General features: G+C 42.1%; 1 protein-coding gene across 19 annotated transcripts in view; it reads right to left on the bottom strand.

Annotated features, from left to right (window-relative positions):
- Window positions 1-21721, bottom strand: part of ncam1a (neural cell adhesion molecule 1a) — a 315716-nt gene that overhangs the window by 24839 nt on the left and 269156 nt on the right. For 5 of the 19 annotated variants that reach the window (XM_036937569.1, XM_036937572.1, XM_036937581.1 and 2 more), the window contains 6 exons: window positions 15013-15027; window positions 14539-14574; window positions 10707-10754; window positions 6244-6246; window positions 2951-3075; window positions 2375-2555 (listed from right to left, as the gene is read on the bottom strand). The exons of 1 other annotated variant lie outside the window; for it this stretch is intronic. In XM_036937569.1, the coding sequence (XP_036793464.1) occupies window positions 2375-2555; window positions 2951-3075; window positions 6244-6246; window positions 10707-10754; window positions 14539-14574; window positions 15013-15027 (408 nt within the window). The remainder of the gene's footprint in view (window positions 1-2374; window positions 2556-2950; window positions 3076-6243; window positions 6247-10706; window positions 10755-14538; window positions 14575-15012; window positions 15028-21721) is intronic. 13 more of the 19 variants (XM_036937578.1, XM_036937579.1, XM_036937583.1 and 10 more) reach the window with 5 other exon arrangements.

Here is a 21721-nt window from a genome sequence, read left to right on the forward strand (position 1 = left end):
CAGGAGTTATTATATTAGGCTACATGTGAAATAGGCCTACAATCAGTGTCCAGATTTCGGTTTCTATTCCACTTAACCAATATGATTTTAAAATGAGAAATATTCTGTTTATTCATGGATACAGGGATATCAAAGGTGCATAGAAACAGCTTATGCCGAATAAGATCTTAAGTGGGATATGAGCTACTATCCGGAATACTGTGCGCATGTAAACATGGCCAGTGTGGTACGTGTAGATAAAATGCTCTTAGTTCATAGGATTTCAATGCCAGAGATGGGAAAATGTTTTTTTTTTGTAAGCTAAACATATCCTCCATGCAACTGAATGTTGAAAGAAGAGATATTCTAAAAGTTAATTTCTAAACAGTTTGCATGTCCAAAAGGCAACCATTTCATGGAACAACCCTGTTTTTGGCCATCTTTACTAAGAACAGCTGTGGACCTTAAGTCGGTGCAGATGTTGAGCCTAAAAATAATACTCTGTTTTTTCCTCAAATACCCACATGCTTCGCATAAAAATTACTGGCACTGCTACATGTGTAGCTAAGCTCGGCAAAGGGACACACACATATATATATATATATATATATATATATATATATATATATATATATATATATATATACATATACATATACACATATATATATATATATATAAAGAAGTAAATAAAAAGGGACCTTGGACGGTGTCCACGTGAACCTGCTCAGACAGAATAATAAGTGATCCAAACCTCCCACTGCTATATGGCTGGTTCCCACCAAGTGGATGAGAAAAAGTCAGTCCCTGTGCCATGCACTGGCAGATGCCTGTTAGGTCTCCAGTAAAGCATTAAGTCATTAATCCTGTTGACGCGTCACCATGCAAGACTGAAGGCTGCATCCCCACTGAGCCAAGGCACACATTCAGGTCAGTAAATACAGCAGTGAGCCTGAACTGAGACCGACTAAACCTGGCTTTGGAAGAGAAAGATAGAGAAAGAGGGGAGAGAAACAGAGAGGAGAAGGAGACACAGACTTTTGATGCTCTTTCACTGAAACATCAAAAAGTCAGAGAGAGAATGTGCATGACATGAAGGGAAATGGAAAGAGAGAGGAAGCATGGAAGATAGGGAAAAAGAGCTAAAGGTGAAGAGAAAGTGAGAGATGCATAGAACTACTGATAGACACATAAGAAAGAGAGAAGTGCTGGTGGGAAAGTAAGAGACAATAACATATAGAGAAAGAGAGAACGATTCAGTGCAAGGAGGGATTTATGAGAAAGAGAGAACGATTCAGTGCAAGGGGGGATTTATGAGAAAGAGAGAACGATTCAGTGCAAGGAGGGATTTATGAGAAAGAGAGAACGATTCAGTGCAAGGAGGGATTTATGAGAAAGAGAGAACGATTCAGTGCAAGGAGGGATTTATGAGAAAGAGAGAAGGATTCAGTGCAAGGAGGGATTTATGAGAAAGAGAGAACGACTCAGTGCAAGGAGGGATTTATGAGAAAGAGAGAACGATTCAGTGCAAGGAGGGATTTATGAGAAAGAGAGAACGATTCAGTGCAAGGAGGGATTTATGAGAAAGAGAGAAATAGTAAGGAAATGGTTCCAAGCTCAGGTTTGGTCAGTGGGGAGGCAGCCCAAGTTGAAATTCAGACCTCTCAGACCATGACACTGTCAACAGAGCACCAGCTGACCGTGACCACCAGGGTAGGGGCACTGCTATGGACATAAAGAGAATGTTTGAGGCCTGACCGATATCATCTGTCCTGACATTATTGCTCACTGAACTTGCGCAACAATGTCAGCCAGAGAGGTTATAGGCCGAGACCAAATGACCAATCTCACGCTACAGCAACAAAGACTCACTGTGTGCAAAACTATTCCATCACAAACAGCGAGACAAACTGCCACAGTCTTTGTTCAATTCTTATCACCCCAAAGCCTTGTGCAATGGTGCGACAAACTCTGGAATTGAGGCTTTGAGGCGGACTGCAGAGGGCAAAGTGTTTCTAAAATGTAGCCCTGACAGTCAGAAGATGACTTTGCTACTCTGTTTTCTGTCTGTCTAACTTTGACCTTTTTCCAACCTTCTTTTGGAATGAACAAACTTGATGAGGGTGTGCCAATTGCAAGACCGAATGAAAATACCAGCAGAAATGTTCAAACCAATCAATTGCCCTAACAGGCTAGCCTGAAACATCAGGACAGAGGAGTGACATCTACATCTGTGAAGTGTCAGGGCTTAGGTAGTCTCAAAACTTGACTAGAAGTCCATTTGGGTGAAGAACTGGAGGGGTAAACACAGTATACATTGGGTCACGGTGGCACTCTCTCTGTTGGAAGTGTATGTGTCCTTGCAGTGCAGGGTGGTGGTGGGGGTGGGCAGTACCTGGGATGGCGGTGGGCTCTGCTGCAGTCCTGAAGAAGAGGGTGCCGGGCTGCGACTTGCCCTGCTGGTTCTCGGCCACCACGTATACCTCATACTCCGTGTTCCAGTCTAGGCTGTTCAGCACCACGTACTCACTGCCGTTGGGCAAGCGGATCTCCGGCTTCCAGTCCGGAACATGCTTCTAGGGAGGGTCGCAAAAAGAGAGACACTCAAACGACCTGACTCGGTAAGACATCCGTGGCTATGACACTCCAGAAAACTGCCCATCACTTTATATCACTGTAAATGTTTCCATGCATTCACACTTGTTATTTGGTCATCCATTAATCTTCCTATGTGAATCACTAACCATTTATCAATCTAGGCATAAAACACAATGGTGATCTGTCAATCTTTACAAATCATGTTTTTCAAATATCCATGAGTCTATTCACTTTTTCCTAATCTGAAATAATGAACGTGCGATAAAACCGGAGAGATATGTAACCAATACATGCTGAATAGCTTCTCTTGGGGGAAAACCAGGAAGCAAATTGGTATACACAGTGTTAAACCTCCATGCTCCGTCATACTCACAGCCCTGTATCTTATCAGGTAGTGTTTGATGGGCGAGCCTCCATCGTCCTGCTTGATCCAGTTGACCTTGAGGGCGTTGCCCATGGTCTGCAGCTTGCCCTCCAGTTTAGGGGGACTGGGCTCCCCTACACAGGACATAGCGGTCAGTCAGTTACCATGGTGATGGCCTACATGCTCAGCTCAGTCTCCTGCCCAGGGCCCTTAACCTAGGTGGCATGGCTGAATGCAGCTGTCCCTCGTTAACTCCCATTGTCGGAGGAACAGTCTACATCACTAAATCTGCTCTCGCTTCAGGAGTGGGATTATAATTCTTAACAAGCCCAAGCCGCTGTGGGATTCTCACTTCATTTCAATCCATTGCCTCTGGTTTTTGTGTAAGTACTGCTATAAATGTAGTACATCTGGAGAAAAAATTGACTGTTTTGACGGTGGCAGAGGCAGAGGACGTTCCAAGACGATAAAATTCAGTCTTGACCCTCATAGACTCAAGGACAGTTTTATGATGGAGGGACAGTGAGGGCAGTGGGCGGTGGGGTGAGGGAGAGAGCCAGTGGGGAGATAATTCTCGTTCAGAAGCAGCTCGTTACATGTCCTCTCCTCCAGACAAAAGGGAACAGGCTAATTATCCTCCTCGTCTTGATTGGACATGTTACTCTATTACATTTAATAACATTATCATGGTCCGTTGGGAGGGGAGGGTCGGTGTGTTACATCGTATGTACAGTGTGTGTGTGTTTGCCTTTTGAGTGTGTCTGTGTCTAATGATGTTAGTGTTCAAATTTACAGCCATGACACCTCAGTCACAGAGGGTGTAGGGAGGAGACTCTAATCACCAGAACTCATTAATCATGGGAACATTGGTTACACACAGTTAGCAGTGTGAATTTGCTATAAAATAATTAGCAGAACACAGCATGTTACATACAGCTCCAGTATTCTACTACACACCATCACTAACTGCCCCAAAAAGGTGGTATCAGGTTTCAAATGGCTGCTGCTACAGCACATCTGCAATGCACACTGATTTGTTTGTTTTTGGCTGAGATCAAAGGAGATTATTTACTGTCCCGATTTAGTTTTTTTCTAAAATGTTGCAGCCTGACGCCCTGACCTTGAGTCACACTGGGTACAAGCTTTGAAGCTCACTGCCATGCTTGAGGGATCATTGTTGCCCTTGATCACCCTGATGATATTTATCCACCAATGAACTCTGAGAGCAGGTTATTCCCACAGAGGGCAGTGAAAGAGCAGCAGACAACAGCAATCCTGCCAGGCATTCTGAAAGTAATCCATGGAAGTGCAGCAGGGAATAGTAATGTTGGACTTTCACCTATACTCCAGCCTGGAAGTCTGTTTGGATCACCTCCTTTGACTTCAGCCAAAATGAGTTAAGAACGATAAGCAATAATAGGGTGAGAGACAGACAGATGAAACCTGCTCCACTTTTGCTCACGCTATCCATTGGATCTTGGCCTAAAGCTCCCTGACTTCAGCCTGATTGAATCCTATGATTGGATAATATTTTTCAGTGTCTGCTCCTATTTATCCTCTACCTTGGACCTGAAAAGGTAAGTACCGTCTTTAATTTTCAATCATTCATAAAATGTATAAAAGATCATGTCTGCAGTTGAACTGTTTTTAAAAAAATGTTTACGGTTGTATTCTAAATTTAAATTGACGTTGAATCTTGTTAATTAATGACACTTCAAGCATTCACTTCAGTGGTGATTACACAATTAGTCAATCAGACATGCGTGAAGGCACTTGATCTTGATCTCAGGTGCTTATCTGATTAAATTCTCCTCAAATGCATTGGACTCAAAAGTATTGGAGTAAGCATGATTTGATATAAACAGAGTTAGTGATAAGAAAAACCCGTCAAAACGGTGGCATGTACAGGGAGGTATATAGGGAGTTTATCCAGTCGTGAGCGTCATTCCCAGTTAGGTGAGGAATTGTCAAATGTTAAGAAGAAAGAAGAGCCATTAGGGTTATGTGAATTAGAGATATTAACAAAAACATGCTCTATCATGCAAACACCGCTTTTATTCAATATGTAGTGATTTGGGTATATTTCGATACATCACTTTGTGACAGTCCCATGATCGTTCCCATTTTCATCTGATGCAACAATAACTCAACTTTCCATTGGTCTCCCCAAAAGTTGTCTTATCTAGTTAAACCTGATGTAAATATTGTACAGTAATTTTACTCTTAAGTTTGTCTGCACAGTGGTGTATGTACACCTTCCTGTACTGAATCACACAAATTATTCACTTTTTTCAGCCCTTTAAAAACATGTGTGAACCAATGAGCTTATTGGTTTGCTGTGCCCAAATGCAATGAAAAGTTTGTCACACCAGATGAGTTAAAGGACTCCTGAATTGTAAATGGGACTGTCATTTTTCAGTCAATATCAATACATGTGAATAACATAGAGGCACTCTGGAAGACAATCACAGACGGGACAGACATGCAGAAAGGCCAGACCTTTCTGTCTGGTGAGACAGTAAAGAAAACAAAGGAGTTTAAGGAAAGAGGAGTGAACATGCATGCAGTAATGTGGAGTGATTAACAATGTTAGTCAGTTCAGAAAAGCATTCTGGGAGACAGACTGAAAAGGAGTTAACTCCAAGGATGAATACGTCATTCCAGGTAAACACAATTCAATGAGCGTGCGATGCAGTTGCTAAAGGCGATGGTTTCAACGCTGCTATTGAGATGATGTGATTTGGCAACAAAACAAGTACATTTTAAAAATATGTGACATAGCTATAGAAATTAGGGAAATATACTGTAACGACCTTGGGGTTATAAAAGCGGATATCGACTCTGGTTCGAGACCTGATCCCTACCAGTTCATTACATTGGTGACAGAAGTGATCGGACCGTATCCATGACAGTGTGTGTGCTTGAAAGGAGGGAGTAGTGTATGCGTGGATATCGACTCTGCCCGCTTGAGCATGCTTTTGGGGTACAGTCAATAACGCGCTGGACTTCGGACTAGAAGGTAGAGGGTTCAAAACCTGCTCCCTGACGGTTTCATTACAATACTCTGCACCTCTCAGAAAAAAACGTGAATTATACCTCTGTTAGTGGGTAACCAAGTAAGCACACACATCTGCATGTAATTGTGTTAATATGGTTGGAGGTAGATAGAATGCAAGTTGACCCAAAAAAAAAGTGTTTAATGGCTATCAAAGTAGCGTATCTAAGCTTGAATCCATGTCTAATTTTCCACTGCTTCTTATTGCTATAATATGAATCGGACCAAACAGAACAAAAAAAATTACCTTCTGTTCACCAGCGAAGACGACATCATCAGCACCATGCAAGAGCCACATGACATAGTCATATGATACGCACGCACATGATTGGTTGAAAGAAAAGTGGAAGGGGGGGGGGGGGGGGTCACATGGAAAATACAAAACATTTTAAAAATTATGTAAACATGGATAAGGAACAAAATAATAAGAATGTTATAGACAAAATGATTCAAAACAGAAACACATGACAAAATAAATACATACATTCAGAACAGAACTTCTTTGCACATCAAATAGACATAGAAAACATGTACAGCAATTAGATACATGAAGCATTTCAGGATTGCAAGTGCAGGTTTTTAGTGTATTCAAAAGATGTCATGACAAGAAATAAGTTCACTCATATATGCACAAATTTGACTGGATACCAATTCCATGAAATGCTATTTGTCTAAAATTGCCTCATGCATCTTTCTTTGAAACAGTATTTCCTCTGGACTGGAATTAATGCGAAAATCAGTTCGATACTATTTCTACACACAAAAAATAGTGGCTTTGTATAAGACTGTCGCTTATACTTTGGCTCTTGACCATAAAGGGTCTTCATACAGCCTTGTGGTCTGTATAAATTGAACATTTTGGCTCCAACCAAGACAGTTGTGTAAAAGAAAAGAAAAACAGAGGAAACTCTGCAGTATTAACAATACTGATTGACAAAGCACATTGTAAAATGTTACATGCGCAATGAAATATGGTATGCCGATATGACAACTACTGTATGACCACATGAAGCATTGGGGGGGGGGGGGGGGGGGGGGGGGGGTTAAAGTATTTGGGACACATTTGACATTCAGTCACACATTGTACAATTGCATACTGTATCTAAGGCCATATTGTCAAAAGATATGGTCACGAAGTATGAGAATGCAGTGTAAACCCATACCATAGTATAAATTCCCATACTTTAAGATATTATGCTTAATATGTTTATAGAGGAAAGAAACATGAACTCTGAACTTCATTTTATGAATTCTAAACACACCACTAGACATAAAACATACTTACTCCGATTAGCTGGTGTCAAATACATTTAACGTATGCACATGCAAACACACCTGAAACCTTTAGGGCAAATTCCTCATGTCATATTTCACATTTAGCCAGCTAGAATACTAATCACACATGAAGGCAATCAGTATTGATAAATGACTAAATCTTTTAATATGATTTACATAGACCTTACAGTGCATTCGGAAGGTATTCAGACCCCTTGACTTTTTCCACATTTTGTTACTTTACAGCCTTATTCTAAAATGGATGAAATTGGTTTTTTTTTCTTCATCAATCTACACAAAATAACCCATAATGACAAAGGAAAAACTGGTTTAGAAATGTTTACAAATTAATAAAAAGTAAAAAAATGAAAACCCTTTACTCAGTACTTTGTTAAAGCACCTTGGCAGCGATTACAGCCTCAAGTCTTCGTGGGTATGCCGCTACAAGCTTGGCACACCTGTATTTGGCGAGTTTCTCCCATTCTTCTCTGCAGATCCTCTCAAACTCTGCCAGGTTGGATAGGGAGTGTCGCTGCACAGCTATTTTCAGGTCTCTCCAGAGATGTTTGATCAGGTTCAAGTCCGGGCTCTGACTTTGCCACTCAAGGACATTCAGACCCGAAGCCACTCATGCGTTGTCTTGGCTGTGTGCTTCAGGTCGTTGTCCTGTTGGAAGGTGAACCTTCACCCTAATCGGAGGTCCTGAGTGCTATGGAGCAGGTTTTCATCAAGGATCTTTGTACTTTGTTCCAGTCATCTTTCCCTCAATCCTGAATAGTCTCCCAGTCCCTGCCGCTGAAAAACATCCCCACAGCATAATGCTGACAACACCATGCTTCACTGTAGGGATGGTGCCAGGTTTCCTCCAGACATGACGGTTGGCATTCAGGCCAAAGAGTTCAATCTTGGTTTCATGAGACCAGAGAATCTTGTTTCTCATGGTCTGAGAGTCTTTAGTTGCCTTTTGGCAAACTCCAAGCGGGCAGTCATGTACCTTTTAATGAGAAGTGGCTTCCATCTGGCCACTCTACCAAAAAGGCCTGATTGGTAGAGTGTTGCAGAGAAGGTTGTCCTTCTGTAAGGTTCTCCCATCTCCATAGAGGAACTCTGGAGCTCTGTCAGAGTGACCATCAGGTTCTTGGTCACCTCCCTGACCAAAGCCTTTCTCCCCCGATTGGCCAGGAGGCCAGCTCTAGGAAGAGTCTTGCTGGTTCCAAACTTCTTCCATTTAAAAATGGAGGTAACTGTGTTCTTGGGGACCTTCAATGCTGCAGAAATATTAGATGCCCTTCTCCAGATCTGTGCTTTGACACAATCCTGTCTCGGAGCTCTACGGACAATTCCTTTGACCTCATGGCTTGGTTTTTGCTCTGACATGCACTGTCAACTGTGAGACCTTATATAGACAGGTGTGTGCCTTTCCAAATCATGTCCAATCAATTGAATTTACCACAGGTGGACTCCAATCAAGTTGAAGAAACATCTAAAGGATGATGCATGGAAACAGGATGCACCATGGCTACATTTTGAGTCTCATAGCAAAGGGTCTGAATACATATGTAAATAAGTAATGTAAAAACCTGTTTTTTGCTTGGTCATTATGAGGTATTGTGTGTAAATTGATGAGGAAAAATGTGTATTTAATCAATTTTAGAATAAGGCTGTAACGTAACAAAATGTGTAAAAAGCCAAGGGGCCTCAATACATTCCGAATGCACTGTATATGCACTGCAATGTAATATTCTACAAGTGAGTCAAAATCAAATTAGTAACTAATAGAGCACTGTTATATTAGAGCTGTTATATGATGTATATTGTTCCTCAGGTATCCTTAGATTTTCTACATTAGACAGATAACAGCAATTTGACAGACCCATAGCACAGCCACACACAATGAACACAACTATACTGTACACCAGGGCCCAATGTTGACCCATAGCAGCATCAAAGCATTCAGCCAATCAAATCAGCCATGCTTATCCCAACAATACTTTAGGGATACCCGATTTGCCCTTCCCAAACATGTATGTATCCAAATTCTTAAGAGCATTAAACATATGAAAAGGCTACACATGTGGGAACTTCAAAATTTAAACAACAAACCACAACTTTCCTAGTCAATTCAAAATAATCTCATCAGTAAGTGACATCAACAACCATGAGTCTCAGTACAATTCTATAAGATAACATAGCTTTATCATATAAAAGGAAGTTTCATGCCTCTCGTTCTTCACCACCTGAGATTTTTTTTATTTTATCCCTCCCCTTTTCCCTTTCCATCCTTCTCTTTTAATGAAGCACAGGAGTTAAGTTAGGATGGATTCACATCCCTACGGTTTGGCATTCATTAGTTTGTTTAAAATATTGGTCAAATCAAAATACTGCTGTCTTTTTTTTCTATGCAGTCTGATCTTCATGTTGTTTACTGTATTATCCCTGTGGCCATCCTTCAAAGCACAGCATGCCCATGGCTAGGCAACATTGTCCAATTGTAGGCAGCAGACACCGTCACCCTCTTTTAAAAAAAAATTTCATCACAGAATGGTTCTCTTTCAAAAACCTCCGGTCTGTCAGAATAATCTGTCTCGCCTCGCTGTCTGTCAAACCAGGCTCCCTTATTCTCGACAGGTATATGTAACGCATGCTGTAATGGTTACCCATGGGACACCCGGAATGTTACCTGACGTCACTGTCAATACCATAGCCACCAGGGGAAAGAGAGAAGGGGAGGGAGCTGACTACATCTTAGAAGAGTGTTCAAACATTGCACCTGGCTTAGCAGAGGAGCCACAGACACACAGACAGGAAGAGAGATAGAATGAGCAGACTAGTTATATATCTAAAGGGCAGAGAAGCTCTTGGTGTGCTAACGCTAATGGTGGCGATGTTATTTAAATGGAAGGATGTTCACTTCCTTCTTTAGACTAATCAGACAACATGCAGCAGTGATCATTAATGTTACAGTGATCAATCCCCTAATAAAATGGGTGCTGCATGCTGCACTGCTTTGACATAAAAAATAAATAATGTCTGTAAAGCCCAATCGGAAGTTTCCACTCTAAATTAAACGCACGCAAACTGTGGCATCTGCCGATGCTAAATGCACAGTGGTGTGAATATTGCTGATGAATACATGCGTTCATTGGAAGTAAATTAGAGGGAAATAGTAGAGGCAGTAGAGGGGCAACCTGTTTCTCGCAGGCGGAGGTTAGTCAGTGGAACTCTACTAAGGATCGAGGCAGTGAGCAGAGTCAGTGACTGTCTCTCTGTATCACATCCCTTTAACTAATAACAGTACATCAGTAGCTCCTTGTCACTACACCGGTTCGCTCTACAGAGTGATGACGTAGCACTAAGCAGTGGTAAGACCAAGCAGACATAGAGGGACATCGGGGGTAGAGAGAGAGACACACCACATACTGCCGGCATACTCACTAAGGGCTGCACTTGTTGAAGGAATGAAGGTTGGTGTCACTGACGAAACTGCAAGATGGTGAAAACATGGTGAGAGGTGCCCGTGATTGCCCAGAGAGGGCAGTGCCAGTCGTTAGTGTTACAGACGACTGGCTGTTCTGATGGCAGAGCACCACCTCGGTACACATCAGTCATCTACTGGCACCAACACACCACAGAGCGTAATTTCGACTTTCACATAAGGCTTATGCTGAGCAGCATGAAACACCTCACGAGCACTTTAAAATCATGATGTACGGGACAACATCACATTCATAATAAGAGTATGTCATATCACAGGTCTATTCATGCCATTCTCTGAGATGCTTCTACCATGGAATGTAGAGCAGTGTATTTTACTGTGTTTTTATCAGTAAAATCAGCTGGAATCTACATTGTACAGCAATAAACTAAAGTTTCACACCAAAAATGATTCTTATCTTCATTAGGAACACCAGCAGGTAGCACATGTACTGCCCCGTAAATTCTAAATACATAATTGGCTTCCCCACATTCCCCACACAATTCCTAAGGGCAGATGAGTTTTCACAAGGCTTGTTTAAAGCAGGTAGAATAGCTGTTTGTCATTGTTCGACAATCATCAATAGGATTGAACCCACTTTATCAACAAACTAATTTCATTCCAACTAAGCTGATTTCTCAAGATAATCACGAGTCATTACCCACAAGGTAGGTGTCCTTGTAAGAACCACAGATCTGTACAAAGACTCATGATGACTCAATGAAAAATGTATCATTGTTTGTCAGCTGAAAAGAGTGAGATTAGAAACTATTCTCTTGTATGATACACATCGTGTTATTAGTGACAAAAGCATATTGTGTAAGGGAACCATGAAATAGACTATCAGTGTACAAACCAGCCTAGTTTGCTAGGCTGGTTTGTACACAAGTGGGGGTAGAACTGTCTAAGGTAACCAGAGTTTTTGTTCCAGGGGTGTCAGGCCTTCCTTAGATACACACACGAGGTGAGAAATGTTATGGCAGACAAAGACACTAAAGTGATAAAAGCAACATTGACAGAACGCTTGGTAGAACACAGTCAATTTAAAAGGAGAATCGTTTTAATTTGAAACTAGTGCAGTATTGCAGAAAGCAATAATCCACTCCACAAATCTTTGAAAAAAAGCATGTCCACTTTTGACATGATATTTGCAAGAACCGCTCAAAAGCCATCGACTTTGCAAAGAAGCATCACACTGCTTGACTCCCTGTAAACTCTCATCAGTTCAGAAACAGAAGTACAATCAGAAACTCACAATAGAGTTGTTTCACCGGTGAGAAGTTGAGTGATAATCCGTCTTGCATGAGCAGGCCAGCAACTTTGTCTGGCAATGCGCAGATATTGCAAATGACATATTTGTGGTAAATTCCAGGGAAGATATGTTTTGAGAAAATGGGGAAAATTACTTAAGGATTTTTTTTTTTTTTTTAACCTTTTAATTATTAATAGGGATTAGGACATTTTGGCTAGCTAGATAAGAACCAATTTAATAGCCTCCCGAGTGGTGCAGAGTTCTAAGGCACAGCATCACAGTGCTGAGGCACCACAGCCAGCAGTGACCGGGAGTCCCAATTGGCCCAGCGCCGACCAAGTCAGGGAGGGGAGCTCTAACGACTTCTTGTGGGCGCCTGCAAGCTGACTTCGGTCGTCAGACTTCCGGGTTTAGAAGCAGCATGTCTTGACCTACCCCTTTCCCGAGACCATTGGGGAATTGCAGTGATGAGACAAGGTCGTATCTACCAATTGGATATACCGAAAATGATGTAAGATTACAAAAAAAGAACAAGAAAAAATTACCAATTTAAAAAATGTCTGCGCAATTGCATAAAAGCTAAGAGGCAGCCAAGGTATTTATAGCCAAGTTTCTGCAGTGCCCCAGCCAAGGCACCTAAATCATGTTAGAAGTGTTTCTGAAAAACCAATTAGTTGAAAAATGCCAAGAGAGGCTGAGACATCCCTAGAAAGGCGTACTCACTGTCCAATTACGTCAGGTCACCAGCTGGACTGCTGCTCATTATGCTGCCAGTGATTTCCTTTTTCCCAGCCTGAGTGTGTAGGGAGCATTTTGTGTGGTAGCTGCTGTTGTACATGTAATTTGAAGTGCGGTTGCTGATGTTAGAACAGTCGAATTCAGGGGTCTCCAAACTTCCGTCACCAACTCAGCCTCGATCACCATGGCTGGCTCACTGGTGACTCCACCTACAGAGTTAAAAAGCTCCTCATCCATGCCACCTACAATGTTGTTCTCAGGGCTATTGCCATGGGTCACAGGGTCTCTGTTGCCTTGGCTGGACGGAGGCTCAGTGTGGTCATGGCAACAAGGAGGGGCCCTGCTACAGAAACAGCTGTGATACTGTACCTTGGACATTCGTGCTGCCCTCTGTAGGTTGTTAGGTGGACCTCAATACATGGGGTAGTGTCCTCTGTCTTTGACATGGTGCCCATGACTACACCTCCCTGGTCCTCAGCTGTACTCTCTTTGGTTGAAATGTCCTGGGGTTCTGGTAAGTTACAGCAACCTCAAGCATTGGGTCAGCCCTCAGGGACTCATCATATCCCTTTGCAGGTTATATGGACACCTGGGTCACTATATTTCTAAATTAAGACTTGTCTTCTGTCCTCAACTGATGAATACACTGTGTGGAATGGTTTTATGTAATTTAGCAGATGCTCTTATCCAGAGTGAGTGCATACATTTTCATGCTGGTACACCGCGGGAATGGAAATCACAACCCTGATGTTGCAAGCGCCATGCTCTACCAACTGAGCCACACGGGAACCTAGTACAATGGCATGACACAAATGTACATGTGAGCACTCACTATGACCTACACACCTGCACACACAACCTAATTAAAGGAGATGAGTTAACTTGTATAACCAGAATACATCTACTTAGCTCAATACTTAAATAATAATAATAATAATTAGGAAATAATTCCTTAATTAAATGTAATTTAACATCAACAGCTTTGGACTACATTTACAAGTTGTCCCTTGCACTGGAAATAGTATAGTAACTGCATACAGCATTAGAGAAGACTAAAGTTGATGACATCCCTGGGCTCCTGGTTATTCACGCAGGCCCTGATGAATGTTAAGTGAGTGTTGAGTGTTCGGACCATTATCCCACCAATCACCTCTCCCATCCAGACGGGTTCACCTCCACTACAAAAACAGATGATGCGATCCATCTCCTCCAAGAGAATCCGTATCATTTAGAGATATGGTCTTTGTTGCGCTTCTCTGCCTTCTGTATCAGAGTCTTATGAGGGGAAAAATAGGCTTCTCAGTAATGGGGCCTCACACTGTCATGGCTGAACAGAGATGCTATAAACCCAGAGGAAAAGCAGATTGTCTGGCGAATTAGGGATACCTTAATAACGGCAACAAACTATCAGCCGAGGCTGAACCGAGGCTGAATCCTGTCTGTTGCCGATTTCTCAAGTTACATTAAAATTGTTCCGCATTAACCATGAGTCATCATTGCGGCTCAGGCCTTTGTTTGTAAATGCTACTGTATTAGCAATGACACTCTCCCAACATGTTGTTATTTCTCCTTATGTTCATACTAATTACTGCGTATATGTACAATTGGCTAAGGGATGAGTGACTATTTGCAGTCAATCAGGGGTCAATCAGTTCACTGTACAAAGGGAAAGGGGACAAGTCACAGGGGAGAAGCAAGTACTATAAATGATCTATGGAACTATGGAATTGCTATGGTACATGGTCACTCACTTATTAAAAATTCAATGTCTATGTTAAGAAACTACAACAACTAAGACAAACCTGAGTCCACGTTAGAGTAATGAAATGGTATGCCACCTGGAAAGTTTTATGAGACAAGAGATATTGCGTGAGTATTTGCTTGAAGGCAAATACTCTACCAAAATGCCCCAATCAAAAGGTTGAGGCAATGGTCAAGTAAATTCTTAATTCAATGACATAACAGACCAAATTCCATTGTTGAAAGTAAATGTATCTACACCAGTTTCCCAACTCCAGTCCTTGAATACCCTCAACAGAACACATTTTATTTGTTGTAGCACTGGAAAAACATACCTGATTCAACTCATCGAGGGATTGACCAGGGCAAACATTTGGGGGTACTCGAGGACTGAAGTTGGGAAACACTTTATCTACACTACTACTACCACCAATAGTTAATTCAGTATTTTTTACAAAGATTTCAGAAATGAATGTTTAAAATAAATGGATGAAATGAAAACAAAGACAAAGAAAATGAAGGGTATGAGAACTTACTTGTGAAAGCATAGCCTGAGAAGTCAAATTGAACAAAAAGAGATGGGTAAACATGAATAACAAAATCAGTAGAAATAGAAACAATGAGAACAGAATGGTAGAAGTTGACTGTCCTGTCACTTCAGAATTGACTATGAACCAAGACCGACAGTGATAATAGGATAGTTCACTTTTGTAATATATATATATATATATATATTTTTATTTTTATTTATTTATTTTACCTTTATTTAACCAGGTAGGCAAGTTGAGAACAAGTTCTCATTTACAATTGCGACCTGGCCAAGATAAAGCAAAGCAGTTCGACAGATACAACAACACAGAGTTACACATGGAGTAAAACAAACATACAGTCAATAATAAAGTATAAACAAGTCTATATACAATGTGAGCAAATGAGGTGAGAAGGGAGGTAAAGGCAAAAAAAGGCCTTGGTGGCAAGGTAAATACAATATAGCAAGTAAAACACTGGAATGGTAGTTTTGCAATGGAAGAATGTGCAAAGTAGAAATAAAAATAATGGGGTGCAAAGGAGCAAAATAAATAAATAAATTAAATACAGTTGGGAAAGAGGTAGTTGATAGGGCTAAATTATATGTGGGCTATGTACAGGTGCAGTAATCTGTGAGCTGCTCTGACAGTTGGTGCTTAAAGCTAGTGAGGGAGATAAGAGTTTCCAGTTTCAGAGATTTTTGTAGTTCGTTCCAGTCATTGGCAGCAGAGAACTGGAAAGAGAGGCGGCCAAAGAAAGAATTGGTTTTGGGGGTGACTAGAGAGATATACCTGCTGGAGCGTGTGCTACAGGTGGGAGATGCTATGGTGACCAGCGAGCTGAGATAAGGGGGGACTTTACCTAGCAGGGTCTTGTAGATGACATGGAGCCAGTGGGTTTGGCGACGAGTATGAAGCGAGGGCCAGCCAACGAGAGCGTACAGGTCGCAATGGTGGGTAGTGTATGGGGCTTTGGTGACAAAACGGATTGCACTGTGATAGACTGCATCCAGTTTGTTGAGTAGGGTATTGGAGGCTATTTTGTAAATTACATCGCCAAAGTCGAGGATTGGTAGGATGGTCAGTTTTACAAGGGTATGTTTGGCAGCATGAGTGAAGGATGCTTTGTTGCGAAATAGGAAGCCAATTCTAGATTTAACTTTGGATTGGAGATGTTTGATATGGGTCTGGAAGGAGAGTTTACAGTCTAACCAGACACCTAAGTATTTGTAGTTGTCCACGTATTCTAAGTCAGAGCCGTCCAGAGTAGTGATGTTGGACAGGCGGGTAGGTGCAGGTAGTGATCGGTTGAAGAGCATGCATTTAGTTTTACTTGTATTTAAGAGCAGTTGGAGGCCACGGAAGGAGAGTTGTATGGCATTGAAGCTTGCCTGGAGGGTTGTTAACACAGTGTCCAAAGAAGGGCCGGAAGTATACAGAATGGTGTCGTCTGCGTAGAGGTGGATCAGAGACTCACCAGCAGCAAGAGCGACCTCATTGATGTATACAGAGAAGAGAGTCGGTCCAAGAATTGAACCCTGTGGCACCCCCATAGAGACTGCCAGAGGTCCGGACAACAGACCCTCAGATTTGACACACTGAACTCTATCAGAGAAGTAGTTGGTGAACCAGGCGAGGCAATCATTTGAGAAACCAAGGCTGTTGAGTCTGCCGATGAGGATGTGGTGATTGACAGAGTCGAAAGCCTTGGCCAGATCAATGAATACGGCTGCACAGTAATGTTTCTTATCGATGGCGGTTAAGATATCGTTTAGGACCTTGAGCGTGGCTGAGGAGCACCCATGACCAGCTCTGAAACCAGATTGCATAGCAGAGAAGATATGGTGAGATTCAAAATGGTCGGTAATCTGTTTGTTGACTTGGCTTTCGAAGACCTTAGAAAGGCATGGTAGGATAGATATAGGTCTGTAGCAGTTTGGGTCAAGAGTGTCCCCCCCTTTGAAGAGGGGGATGACCGCAGCTGCTTTCCAATCTTTGGGAATCTCAGACGACACGAAAGAGAGGTTGAACAGGCTAGTAATAGGGGTGGCAACAATTTCGGCAGATAATTTTAGAAAGAAAGGGTCCAGATTGTCTAGCCCGGCTGATTTGTAGGGGTCTAGATTTTGCAGCTCTTTCAGAACATCAGCTGAATGGATTTGGGAGAAGGAGAAATGGGGAAGGCTTGGGCGAGTTGCTGTTGGGGGTGCAGTGCTGTTGACAGGGGTAGGAGTAGCCAGGTGGAAAGCATGGCCAGCAGTAGAAAAATGCTTATTGAAATTTTCAATTATGGTGGATTTATCAGTGGTGACAGTGTTTCCTATCTTCAGTGCAGTGGGCAGCTGGGAGGAGGTGTTCTTATTCTCCATGGACTTTACAGTGTCCCAGAACTTTTTTGAGTTAGTGTTGCAAGAAGCAAATTTCTGCTTGAAAAAGCTAGCCTTGGCTTTTCTAACTGCCTGTGTATAATGGTTTCTAGCTTCCCTGAACAGCTGCATATCACGGGGGCTGTTCGATGCTAATGCAGAACGCCATAGGACGTTTTTGTGTTGATTAAGGGCAGTCAGGTCTGGGGAGAACCAAGGGCTATATCTGTTCCTGGTTCTAAATTTCTTGAATGGGGCATGTTTATTTAAGATGGTTAGGAAGGCATTTTTAAAAAATATCCAGGCATCCTCTACTGACGGGATGAGGTCAATATCCTTCCAGGATACCCCGGCCAGGTCGATTAGAAAGGCCTGCTCGCTGAAGTGTTTCAGGGAGCGTTTTACAGTGATGAGAGGAGGTCGTTTGACCGCTGACCCATTACGGATGCAGGCAATGAGGCAGTGATCGCTGAGATCTTGGTTGAAGACAGCAGAGGTGTATTTAGAGGGGAAGTTGGTTAGGATGATATCTATGAGGGTGCCCGTGTTTAAGGCTTTGGGGAGGTACCTGGTAGGTTCATTGATAATTTGTGTGAGATTGAGGGCATCAAGTTTAGATTGTAGGATGGCTGGGGTGTTAAGCATGTTCCAGTTTAGGTCGCCTAGCAGCACGAGCTCTGAAGATAGATGGGGGGCAATCAGTTCACATATGGTGTCCAGAGCACAGCTGGGGGCAGAGGGTGGTCTATAGCAGGCGGCAACGGTGAGAGACTTGTTTTTAGAAAGGTGGATTTTTAAAAGTAGAAGTTCAAATTGTTTGGGTACAGACCTGGATAGTAGGACAGAACTCTGCAGGCTATCTTTGCAGTAAATTGCAACACCGCCCCCTTTGGCAGTTCTATCTTGTCTGAAAATGTTGTAGTTTGGAATTAAAATGTCTGAATTTTTGGTGGTCTTCCTAAGCCAGGATTCAGACACAGCTAGAACATCCGGGTTGGCAGAGTGTGCTAAAGCAGTGAAAAGAACAAACTTAGGGAGGAGGCTTCTAATGTTAACATGCATGAAACCAAGGCTATTACGGTTACAGAAGTCGTCAAAAGAGAGCGCCTGGGGAATAGGAGTGGAGCTAGGCACTGCAGGGCCTGGATTCACCTCTACATCGCCAGAGGAACATAGGAGGAGTAGAATAAGGGTGCGACTGAAAGCAATAAGAATTGGTCGTCTAGAACGTCTGGAACAGAGAGTAAATGGAGGTTTCTGGGGGCGATAAAATAGCATCAAGGTATAATGTACAGACAAAGGTAAGGTAGGATGTGAATACAGTGGAGGTAAACCTAGGTATTGAGTGATGAAGAGAGAGATAATGTCTCTAGAAACATCATTGAAACCAGGAGATGTCATTGCATATGTGGGTGGTGGAACTAATAGGTTGGATAAGGTATAGTGAGCAGGACTAGAGGCTCTACAGTGAAATAAGCCAATAAACACTAACCAGAACAGCAATGGACAAGACATATTGACATTAAGGAGAGGCATGCTTAGTCGAGTGATCAAAAGGGTCCAGTGAGTGGAGAGGTTGGTTTAGGGTCACGGCGATTTAGACAGCTAGCCAAGCCAACCGGTAGCAAGCTAGCATAGGATGGAGTCTGTTGTTAGCCACCTCTTGCGTTCGGTCAGTAGATTAGTGGGGTTCCGTGTGGTAGAGGGGATTAATCCAAATCACACAACAACAAAAATAAGAACAATAGATATAGTTATAGAGGCCCGAGAAGAAAACATAATAATTCAAATAAATAAATTGTCCGATTGTCTATTCAGATAGCAGCCGGAAAGACAGCTAACGGTTAGCGGGCCGCAGATGGGCGTTCCGGTAACGTCGCGACAGAGGAGCCAGCCGGATCTCCTTCAGGTAGATAACGTCGGCAGTCCGGTTGTGAAGGCCCGGTGGGGCTCCGCGTAGGCAGTGAAACGGGTCCGGATAGGTGACTGCAGCCCAGGAGTGAATGATGGAACTCAGGCGTGATTGACGGAGCTGGCTAGCACCGGAACAATCGATGTATGCTCCGGAATCGACGAAAGCCGACTGTCACACGGATAGCAGCTAGCTAGCTGTGAGATCCGGGTATGAACGTCCAGAGAGCAGTTGAAATCCAGGGACATGGAGAGAAAAAAAAAATGGTCCGGTATGTTCCGTTTCCCGAGCCGCGCTGCGCCGTACAAAACTGGCGATAGATTTTCGATAGATTTTCGAACTAAAGGACAGCCGATGACCACAAACCGTGGTTAGCTTCTGATTAGCTTCTGGGCTAGCTCCTGGCTAGCTTCTGGCTAGTTTCTGGCCAGCCTCCTGGAGTTTCTGGCTAGCTTCCTGAAGGATTGCAGATCTGAGGTAAATAATACTTTTTTATAAATATAAATTGGTGAGGCTGGTTGCAGGAGAGTGTTTAGAAGATGAGTTGATGGAAAATAAAAATAAAATGTATGTGAAAAAAAGTTGTAAATATATATATATATACAGGACACGACAAGACGAGGACAAAAGACGTCTGAACTGCTATGCGATCTTGGAGAATAGAATGTATATATATATATATATATAACCAGTAAAAAAAAGAAGCAAGTATTCTAAATTTAGAGAACTCAATAAAAATACCTAATCAATGTACTTTATCATCAATTAGGCATGTTAAAGGGCAACTGCACCACTTTTGGATTTCATATTCCTCATCTCCAGCACCAAACCAGTGTTTACATTTGTAAAAATGGCACGTTTCAATGATCTATGGTTAAAAATATAAGGTCCTAAAAAATACTTCTTTGTGAAATCACAGGGTAGGATTAAAAGTTTTTAAAAAACAGGGATTTTCAAAACCTGGAAAGGGTTTCTAGCCAGAGGGAGTTTTTTTTTTCTTGATTCCCACGTCACCGCGAATCTCAGTGTTTGAAAATCACTTAATTAAAAAAAAAAAAAACCTTTGATGATGACATTCGGTATAACATTCTAACGTATTTTTTTTCTTCCTACAAAACAAATACGCTGTTTTCATATATGTAAACACTGGTTTGATTCTGGAGATAATGAATATGAGGTTGAAAAGTGGGGGAGTTGCTCTTTAAGGATTCTGGATAGACTTAAAATAATGTCACTGTACTTTTAAGCTAAGAAAACATAAAGAGCACCATGAAATCACTGTTTATCAGATAAAAAAAAGGTAGTCAATGCTCGAAATTATGAAGTAATACCAGGACAAGGCATCCCTCTAGACTTCAGACTGAAAAAAAGGGTAAATCCAAGTGGCAGCTAAGGGTGACTGCTGCAGAAGCAGAAGGTTTAAAGCACAGATGGAAGCGTGGCAAGAAGCAGAACCGAATCAGACTGATTCATGCCTTAAATACAATGTGTTGAATCAGAACGGAATAAACCTTTTTAACTAGCCAGCACAGCAACTTCAAGCAGCATGACTGGCAAACTAGGAAGGAGAAGAGAAAAGATGGGGTCGCTATTCCATTCCAACTCTCTAATTCCTTCAGCACCTGTGTTTTGGGATGGCTATCGCAGTGTGTGAATCTCACCAGATTAATATTATGCTATTTCATTAAGCAGCTCTTCCAAGTTTTTTCCACTTACTTAATTTGTGTAAAGTGGCCTTAATAAAACAGCCAAAAAGAGGAGCAATTATAAACTAATCAGGAAGTACATTTGTCTCTAACTATGCCCGTACTACTCTACAAGTATAACAATATTTTCACTGCCTGACTTTTGGATTTTTCCGTAGCGAGAATGTGCAGAAACAACCTCTTCTTACTCGTGACGGCATCTGAGATTCAGAATAACAAACCCTCAGTGTTGACTTATCTGAAGATACCATTATTCCATACGATATTCCACTATATTGGCAAATGTATAATGTATGGTTTTATTCCAAATTCACTATGCTTTAGAAGTTTAAGAATTTTCAGGAGTGATGCTTCAGTGATGGTTGTGTAGTAAGTGATGCTTCAAAGTGATGTACACACAAAACTCCTTTCAATCAATTATTAGGTAGTAGCATTCATTGATCCATCAAATATCTGTCGAGAGAAAATCTCAAAATGACAAAGGATTATGCTCTGATAACTTCAGTTGTCCTCATGAAGAACCGTGACAAACACACAGACACTATGGTCACAAGGAGCAGAGTGTGTGTGTGTGTGTGTGTGTGTGGGGGGGGGGTACAGAAACTAGGATTGCACCCCCCTTTCACCCTCTATTATATGAAGCACTAGGTCCCTAGCCCTCCTTCCCCAACCCTTCCATGCAAACAGACACGCAGTCTGGGGTCAGTTGGTAATGCATCCCCGGAGTGGAGTGG

This window comes from Oncorhynchus mykiss, chromosome 12, assembly GCF_013265735.2.
Source record: "Oncorhynchus mykiss isolate Arlee chromosome 12, USDA_OmykA_1.1, whole genome shotgun sequence".
Lineage (NCBI taxonomy): Eukaryota > Metazoa > Chordata > Actinopteri > Salmoniformes > Salmonidae > Oncorhynchus > Oncorhynchus mykiss.